This window comes from Ammospiza caudacuta, chromosome 32 (genome assembly GCF_027887145.1).
Source record: "Ammospiza caudacuta isolate bAmmCau1 chromosome 32, bAmmCau1.pri, whole genome shotgun sequence".
NCBI classification, from domain to species: Eukaryota; Metazoa; Chordata; class Aves; order Passeriformes; family Passerellidae; genus Ammospiza; species Ammospiza caudacuta.
In genome coordinates, this window is record NC_080624.1 from 3,857,161 (window position 1) to 3,866,797 (window position 9,637).

Genomic DNA, 9,637 nt, shown 5'->3' on the forward strand with positions numbered 1-9,637 from the left:
AATCCCTCTGGGAACCCCAAAAATCCCCCTGGGAACCCCAAAAAATCCCCCTGGGAACCCCAAAAAATCCCCACAGGACCTCCCCCAAAATCTGCCTGGGAACCCCCAAAATCCTCCTGGGGATCCCAAAAATCCCCTGGGAACCCCCCAAACCCCCCCCCCCGGAGCCGCCCCCCAAAAATCTCTGGGTGCCCCCCGAAGCCTCTTCCGGCCGGAAGCACCCAAAGGTGGCGGGGACGTCACCTCCGGACTGGGGGAACTGGGAGGGACTGGGGGGGCTGAAAGGGGAACTGGGAGGGACTGGGAGGGGACTGGGAGGGAACTGGGGTGGACTGGGAGGGGATTTAAGGGGTACTGGGGGGGGACTGAGGGGGACTGGGAAGGACTGGGAGGGCTGAAAGGGGAACTGGGAGGGACTGGAAGGGGCCAAGAGGGGAACTGGGACGGACTGGGGGGGACTGGGAGGCACTGGGGGGAACTGGGAGGGACTGGGAGGGACTGGGAGGGAACTGGGGGCACGGGGAGGGGATTTAAGGGGCACTGGGAGGGACTGGGGGGGGACTGGGAGGGAACTGGGGGGAACTGGGAGGCACTGGGAGGGACTGGGGGGCTGAAAGGGGAACTGGGAAGGAACTGGGGGCAACTGGGAGGGGATTTAAGGGGCACTGGGGGAGACTGGGGGAACTGGGAGGGACTGAGAAAGGGAACTGGGGACACTGGGAGGGACTGGGGGGGGGGGGGGGACAGGGAGTCTGGGGACACTGGGAAGGAAACTGGGAGTACTGGGAGGGACTGGAGGAACTGGGAGGGAGGACTGGGGGACTGGGAAAGGGAACTGGGGGGAACTGGGAGCAAACTGGGAACACTGGGAAAATCCCAGTCCTGGCCCCGCCCCTGCCCACACCCTCCCAGCCCATACTGGGAACTCCCCAGTCAGTCCCAGTCTATACTGGGAGCCCCAAACCCCCTCCCAGTCCATACTGGGAACTCCCCAGTCAGTCCCAGTCTATACTGGGACAACACAGCCTCTTCCCAGTCCATACTGGGAATTTCCCAGCCCCTCCCAGTCCATACTGGGAGCCCCAAACCCCCTCCCAGTCCGTACTGGGAACCTCCAACTCTCTCCCAGTCCACACTGGGACAACACAACCCCCTCCCAGTCCATACTGGGAACTCCCCAGTCAGTCCCAGTCTATACTGGGACAACACAACCCCCCTCCCAGTCCATACTGGGAATTTCCCAGTCCATACTGGGAGCCCCAATCTCCCTCCCAGTCCCTCCCAGTCCCTCCCAGTCCATACTGGGAGACTCCAACCCCTTCCCAGTCCATACTGGAAGCCCCCAGTCCCCCCAAGTCCATACTGGGAATCCCAAAGTTCCTCCCAGTCCATACTGGGACAGCACAACCACTTCCCAGTCCATACTGGGAACCCCAAATTCCCTCCCAGTTCTTCCCAGTCCATACTGGGAACTCCAAATTCCTTCCCAGTCCATACTGGGAACCCCAATCTCCCTCCCAGTCCGTCCCAGTCCATACTGGGAGCCCCAAACCCCCCTCCCAGTCCCTCCCAGTCCATACTGGGAGCCCCACCAGTACCAGGCGTGGTTTATTGGCGATTCCGGCACCTCTGGGACCCCCCCGGGCTGGGGGGGGAGGGGCAATAAATAAAGGGGGGGGAGGGGAGAAGGCACCCAGGGTGGTGGTGGGGGCGGGGGGGGGGCGGGCAGGAACTGGTTTGTACTGGTCCATACTGGGAGAAGGCCTGTGGGCATCAACGCAGCACTGGGGGAGCACCCTACCGGTCCATACTGGTCTGTACTGGTCCGTACTGGGAGCACGCAAGGCCACGCGGGTGAGGAGAGCTCTGGACTGGTTTGTACTGGTCCATACTGGTCCGTGCTGGGAGGACCCAAGGCCACGCCGGTGAAGAGCTCCCAGTTTGGCTGCCAAACTGGTCCATACTGGTCCATACTGGGATGGCTGAAGGCCATGGCAAGGCACTGGTCCATACTGGTCCGTACTGGTCCGTACTGGTCCGTACTGGTCCAGCACAAGGCGACGCATGTGGGGGGCTCCCAGTTGGGCTCCCAGCCCTTTCCTGCTCCATACTGGTCCGTACTGGTTTGTACTGGTCCGGCCCAAGGCAACGTAAATCCAGGAGTTCCCAGGCGAGTGGTCGGTACTGGTTCGTACTGGTTCGTACTGGGACGTCCCGCGGTGGTGCAGAACCCAGCAGGGAGGCACTGGGCTGTACTGGTTTATACTGGTTTGTACTGGGAGGGGTCTCTGGGGGGGTCACGGGGAGGTCTGGGGGTCCCTGATGAGCCCAGGGTGGCCTTGGGGACCTTTGGTGGCCTTGGGGACCCCAAAAGGACCCACCTGTCCCCACGAGAGGTCCCCACGGTGTCCTGCAGACCCCCATGGTGACCTCATGGTGACGTTCTGTGGTGTCCCCAGCTTGTCCCGCAGACCCCGGCAGCGACCAAAGGGTCCCCAGGGTGACCTCAGGACCTCCTGGAGATGTTCTATGGGGTCACCACAGCGTCCTGCAGGTTCTCACACTCAGCGTGGGAGTCCTCACGAGGGTTTGGGGTCCCTGGAAATGTTCTATGGGGTCACCACCTTGTCCTACAAACCCACAGCGACTTTGGAGCCCCTCACGATGACCTCAGCACCTCCTTGAGATGTTCTATGGGGTCATCACCTTGTCCTACAGACTGACAGTGACTTTGGAACCTCCCATGACAATCTTAGAACTTCTCTGAGATGTTCTGAGATGTTCTATGGGGTCACCACCTTGCCCTTAAGACCTCCAGTGACTTTGGAACCCCTCACAATAACCTCAGTCCAACTCTGAGATGTTCTATGGGGTCACCATGTTTTCCTACAGACCTCCAGTGACTTTGGAACCCCTCCTGACAAACCTAGAACCTCTTTGAGATGTTCTGAGATGTTCTATGGGGTCACCACCTTGTCCTACAAACCCTTGGGAGCCCCTCACGATGACCTCAGCACCTTCTGGAGATGTTCTGAGATGTTCTATGGGGTCACTATGTTCTCCTACAGACCTCCAGTGACTTTGGAGCCCCTCACGATGACCTCAGTCCAACTCTGAAATGTTCTATGGGGTCACCATGCTGCCCTACAGAACCTCTTTGAGATGTTCTGAGATGTTCTATGGGGTCACCATGTTCTCCTACAGACCTCCAATGACTTTGGAGCCCCTCACGACAACCTCAGAACCTCTTTGAGATGTTCTATGGGGTCACCACCTTGTCCTACAGACCGACGGTGACTTTGAAGCCCCTCAAGATGTCCTCAGTCCAACTTTGAAATGTTTCATGGAGTCACCACAGCATCCTACAGACCTCCAGTGACTTTGGAACCCCTCACGACAACCTCAGAACCTCTTTCAGATGTTCTATGGGGTCACCACAGTGTCCTACAGACCTCCAGTGAATTTGGAGCCCCTCGAGATGTCCTCAGTCCAACTTTGAAATGTTTCATGGAGTCACCACAGCGTCCTACAGACCTCCAGTGACTTTGGAGCCCCTTACGATGACCTCAGCACCTCCTGGAGATGTTCTCAGATGTTCTACCACCTCATCCCTACACTGCCCTTGCCTCTCCCACGTCCCCCACCCCCTCTGGCATCTCCTGCCCCTTCCTCCGCGTCCCCCTTACCCCGAGGGAGGTCCCCCCGGCGCGGTGGCCCCCCCAGCCCTCGAGGTACCTGGCGAAGAGCGCCTTGGCGCGGCGCAGGACGCGCGGCAGGTGGTGGCGGCGCACCAGGCGGTCGAAGTGCATGGCCACCTCGTTGTAGTCCCCGCCGCGCGCCATCACGGCCTCGCGCTGCTCCAGCAGCATGGCCAGGCACACGAAGAGCAGGAACGGGTTCCCCTGGCCCAGCTCCTCCGGAGGCGGCAGCGGCGCGCCGTCGTCCTCCACCGTCACCTCCTCGTCCGACGAGGAGGAGGAACACGAGGAGCACGAGGAGGAAGAGGAGGTGGTGGAAGGGTCTTCCCAAGCCCAGCGGCCGCCCCAAGGGTCGTCGGGGGTGGTGGGGTGGTGGCGGGTGGTTCTGGGGGCGTGGTGGGCGTCGGTGGGGTCGTGGTGGGCGTGGTTGGCGCGGTCGTGGTCGTCCTTGGAGTGGTGGTGGCCGTGCTTGAGGTCGTCGTGGATGTCCTTGGGGTCGTGCTTGAAGTCGTCGTGGCCATGGCTGGGGTCACCACATCCTTCCTTGGGGTCATCATGGCCATGGCTGGGGTCACCACGTCCTTCCTTGAGGTCATCATGGCCGTGTCTGGAGTCGTGGTGGCCATCTTTGAAGCCATGGTGGCCTTCCCTGGGGTCATCACAGCCATCCCTGGAGTCGTGGCGGCCACGCTTGGGGTCGTTGTGGCCTTCTCCAAAGCTGGGTCCTTCTCTGAGATCATCCTGAACCTTGAGGCCATCACGATTCATCTCAGGGTCATCTCCTCCTTCTCTTGGGTTATCCAGTCCCTCTTTGGGGTCATCAAGTCCCTCTCTGGGGTCACCTCGTCCTTCTCTTGGGTCGTGTCCCCCTCTGGGGTCACCTTGTCCTTTTTTGGGGTCTTCTGCAGCCCCCCAGCAGAGGCTGTGGGGTCTCTGCTCCATCTCCAGGGCGTCGGTGCCTTCCTCCACCTTCCTGGGGCCACCTGGCTCCAAGTCCTTGGAGCCCTCGGGGGCTCCTCCAGCACCCCTGGGAGCTCTCCCTTGGACCTTCCTGGAGCTCTTGTGACCTTTGGGGACATCCCTGGAGCTCTTGTGACCTTTGGAATCATCTCTGGAGATCTTGTGACCTTTGGGGACATCACTGGAGCTCTCAAGACCCTCCTGAATGTTCTTAAAGCTCTTGGGACTCTCCTGGCTGTCCCTGGGACCATCAGGGACATCGCTGGAGCTCTTGGGACCCTCCTGGATGATCCCGGAACCTTCTAGAACATCACTGAAGCTCTTGGGACTCTCGAGGACCTCGTTGGAAGTCTTGGGGCTGTTGGAGACATCTCCAGAGCTCTTGGAACTCTCTGGGCGATCACTGGAAGTCTTGAGACCCCCATGGCTACCACTGGAGCTTGTGGGACCTCCTGGGCCATCGCTGGAGCTCGTGGGACCACCTGGATCATCACTGGAGCTCTTAGAACCACCAGGGACGTCACTGGAGCTCTTGGGACCACCGAGGACATCACTGGAGCTTGTGGGACCACCTGAGACTTCACTGGAACTTGTGGAACCACCTGGGCCATCACTGGAGCTCTTGGCACCATTGAGGACATCACTGGAGCTCGTGGGACCACCGGGGATGTCACTGGAGCTCGTGGGGCCACCTGGATCATCACTGGAGCTCTTGACACCCTCACAGGAACCCTTGAGGCCCCCAAAACCACCACCAGCACCTTCTCCTCCACCTTCCTCCTCCTCCTCCTCCTCCTCCACGTTCCTCCTCCTCCTCCTCCTCCTCCTGGGCGGCCTCGGCCGCAGCCCCCGCCGCTCCCTCAGCGCCCGCCCGGCCCTGCGAGCTCCCAGGGGGGCTCCGAGCAGCGGGACCCCCTCGGGGGGCGGCGGCGGCGCCGGCGGCAGCGAGCTCCAGGTGATCTCCAGCACCTTGAGCGCGTCCTCGAAGGCGAACTCGCGCTTGAGCTCCAGCAGCAGCCAGCGGTAGCAGAAGAGGAGGTCGTGGGCGCCGCGCGCCGCCAGGAAGGCCCAGAACTGCGGGTCGGCGCGGCGCAGCAGCCGGCGCAGGTGGCCGAAGGCCCGCGCCAGCCCGCGGCCGCCGGGGCGGAAGCGCGGCGCCAGGCGGCGCATCAGCGAGCAGAAGCACAGGAAGGCCTGCGCCTCGTCGTCCAGCACGGCCAGCAGCGGCGCCGCCACGTCCGACATGCCCTGGCAGTAGGAGAGGCGCGGGTGGCCCAGCGCGAAGGTGGTGAGCAGCGCCTGCAGCGCCGCCAGGTGCGGGTGGCCCTCCTCGGGGCCGCCGAAGTACGGGTGGGCGCGGTCGGTGCGCACCACGTCCTTGCGCACGGCGGCCGCCACCTGCGCCAGCTCGGCCGGCGCGGCGCGGGCGGCCAGCGCCACCTTCAGCGAGGAGTACTCGGCTGCCTTGAGGCGCAGGTGCGACAGGCGCTCCTGGCCCGTGAGGCCGGCGGGGAACACGTTCAGCAGGTAACGCCAGACTACCTGTGCGGGGGGGGAATGGGACAGGTGAGAGCGGGGAACACGTTCAGCAGGTAACGCCAGACCACCTGTGCGGAGGGGAATGGGACAGGTGAGAGTGGGGACACGTTCAGCAGGTAACGCCACACCACCTGTACAGGGGCAAAATGGGACAGGTGAGATCATGGACAGGCTCAGCAGGCAATGCCAGACCACCTGTGTGGGGGCAAAATGGGACAGGTGAGAGCAGGGACACGTTCAGCAGGTAACGCCAGACCACCTGTAAGTGGAGATATGGACAGGTGAGAGCAGGGACACGTTCAGCAGGTAACGCCACACCACCTGTACGGGGGCAAAATGGGACAGGTGAGATCATGGACAGGCTCAGCAGGTAACTCCAGACTACCTATAGAAGGGAATGAGACAGGTGAGAGCAGAGACATGTTCAACAGGTAACACCAACAGGCGACAAGAGGGACAGGTTCAGCAGGTAATGCCACACCACCTGTATGGGTGAATGAGACGGGTGAGGGATCAGGGACAGGTTCAACAGACACCACAAACAGGCGAGAAAAGGGACACGTTCAGCAGGTAACACCAGACCACCTGTGTGGGGGGAATAGGACAGGTGAGGGCACAGACAAGTTCAGCAGGTAACACCGCCTGTACAGGGGAGAATGGGGACAGGTGAGGGATCGGGGACACGCACAGCACATAACACCACAGCACCTGTATGGGAAGAAATGGGGTTAGGGACATCAGCAACTCTCAGGTGTTGGTCAGGATGGATCTGAGGATCCCCAGGTGTGACTGAGGTGACACCAGAACAGCTCAGGTGTGATTGAGATGCAATCATAACCTCCAGCTGAGCCTCAGGAAGGTCAGAGAACTCCCCAAGGTGTGTCTCAGGGAACCCCAGGTGTGTCCCACGTGTGACAACAACCCCCAGGTGTGATCAGAACCCTTCCCAGGTGTGTCCCACATGTGACCACAACCCCCAGGTGTGATCAGAACCCTTCCCAGGTGTGTCCCAGATGTGACAACAACCCCCAGGTGTGACCACACCCCCCTAGGCGCGTCCCAGGTGCGTCTCTGAGCTCTCACCTTGCGCAGGCCGGGCTCGACGCCGCCGTGGAAGACGTGCAGCCGCAGGTCCTGGGGCCGCAGCAGGCGCCCACCTGGGCCCAGGTACGACCTCAGGTCGGCGTCGCTCAGGGGGGCGCAGGGCGGGGGCGGGGGAGGGGGCGGGGACACGGCCGGGGTCCCCTCGGGCCACGCCAGGGCCGCCTGCGCCCGCGCCAGCGTCCGGCCCACCTGCGGGAACGGCACAGGTGGCGCTGGGATGCCCAAGAGGAGCTCGCTGTGAGCTTCCAGCAGCTTGAGGCATTCCAGATGCGCCGCACCTGCGCCAGGTGTGCTCACCTGTGCCAGCAGAGCCTGGGTGAAGGGCAAGGCCGCCGCCAGCAGCGAGCGGCGCTCGGGGACCGGCTCGGCCGCCGCCACCTCGCGCGGGCTGATGATGTCCCAGTCCTCCAGCAGCGGGCCTGGGGACAGCACACCTGAGCCTCAGGTACCCGAGAGCCCTGGGAGCCCCAGCTCGCGCACCTGAGCACCCCCAGAGTCTCCTGACAGCCAGCCCAGGCCACCAAGTGTCCCCAGATGTGTCCTGTCCCACCCAGGCGTGACTCACTCCGCCCAGGTGCGTGCAGGTAAGGTTGTGACTATCCCGGGTATGTCTCAGGTGTATTCCAGATGTGTCCTCACCACCCAGGTGTGTTCCAGGTGTACTGTAGGTGTGGCACAGGTGATTTCTCCCAGCTAGGGGTGTCTCAGGTGTGTCCCAGGTGTGTCTCCACCCCCCAGATGTGTCCCAGGTGTGTGTCTCCGCACCCCCAGGTGTATCCCAGGTGTGTCCCAGGTGTGTCTCTACCCACCCAGGTGTATCCCAGGTGTATCCCAGCTAGGTCTCCACCCCCCACGTGTATCCCAGGAGTGTTTCCAACCCCCAGGTCCATCCCAGGTGTGACTTCACCCTCCCAGGTATATCCCAGGTGTATCTCCACCCACCCAGGTGTATCCCAGGTATATCCCAGGTGTGTTGCCACCCCCCCAGGTGTACCCCAGGTGTGTCCCAGGTGTGTCTCCACCCACCCAGGTGTATCCCAGGTATATCCCAGGTGTATCTCCACCCACCCAGGTGTATCCCAGGTATGTCCCAGGTGTGTTGCCACCCCCCCAGGTGTGTCTCCACCCCCAGGTGTATCCCAGCCGTGTCACTCACTGTCAGGGGGGTTCCTCACGTCCAGGCGCAGCCGCAGCGTGGGCCGGGCGCAGTTGAAGGCGTTGGCCAGGTCACCATCGCTCAGCAGAGGCACAAAGGTGTCCTGGCCCTGCCCGTCCCGCGCCGCAAAGCTCAGAACGAAGCTTTTCTTCCTGAGGGGACACGGGTGAGCTCACCTGGGGGCTCTGGGGGGTCCCAGGGGTGCCCAGAGGGGGGGAACCGGTGGGGTCCCGCTCACCCCTGCAGGTCGAAGGCCCGGGCCAGGATGTGCTGCAGCACATCCAGTGACGTGATCTGCGGGTCCCACGGCGAATGAGCGGAATTCGGGCGGCTGCTGCCCCTCGTTCTTCTGTGGGGAGGAGCGTCAGGGGATCCCGGGGAGGTCTCGGAGGGTCCCGGGTGATCCCAGAAGGTCCCCGGAGCCCCCCGGCCCCTCACGGCGATCCAACGTGCAGCGCCGCACGCCTCCCGCAACGCTGATTGGCTGCCGCCCCCCCCACGTGACCCCAAAAGGCGGGAAATTTTCCCGCCTCCGGTAACGCTCCCCGCCGAGCTGATTGGCTGCCGGATAGCGCGTGACTCCACCCCCTTAACCGCGCCCCACGCGAGGCCCCGCCCATGTTGTCGCCCCGCCCCTTACCTTGACGCGCACGCGCACAACCTCGCACTCCTCCTCCAGCGCGGCCCCGCCCCCGCCCCCCCGGCGAGGCCCCGCCCCCCCGTCGCCGCCGCCATGTTGGGGCGGGGTCTCGGTGGGGGTTGGGGGTTCCGGGGGGGTTTCGCCGCCGCCGCCGCCCCCCCCGAGCCGGGGAAGCGGGGGGCTGGTGTTACGTCACCGTGCTGACGTCACGCCGCGCCCCCCGGTCGGACGGTGCGCAGTTCTGGGGGGGGATCCGGAGCCGCGCCGCGCCCGTGCCCGTCCTGCGGCCGTGGCCGCGGCAACAACATCCGGGGCAGCTGGCGGAAGTGACGTCACGGGGCGGGCTCGGCTGAATTCGCTCCTTTCATGACGTCAACGACTCCTCCCACCCTTTCCCAACGCAGCAAAATGACGTCACAGGCAGCGATTCACATCGGGTTTATTGGGGGGGGAGAGGGGGGCGCATGCGGGACCCCCTTAAACGGGCAACGCCAGAGTGGGGACCACGTCGTTCTTAAAGGGGCAACGCCGCGGTGGGAA

At 63.2% G+C, this 9,637-nt stretch overlaps 1 protein-coding gene across 1 annotated transcript; it reads right to left on the bottom strand.

Annotated features, from left to right (window-relative positions):
* Positions 1 to 655: 655 nt before the first annotated feature.
* Positions 656 to 9,465, bottom strand: TBC1D25 (TBC1 domain family member 25). Its single transcript, XM_058822320.1, is given in 13 exon segments — positions 656 to 665; positions 1,593 to 1,645; positions 1,802 to 1,945; positions 2,034 to 2,288; positions 3,687 to 5,419; positions 5,540 to 6,200; positions 7,281 to 7,490; positions 7,599 to 7,720; positions 8,458 to 8,609; positions 8,696 to 8,760; positions 8,762 to 8,806; positions 9,098 to 9,278; positions 9,434 to 9,465. Coding segments are annotated over 13 exon segments (3,663 nt in total).
* Between the last annotated feature and the right edge of the window lie 172 nt (positions 9,466 to 9,637).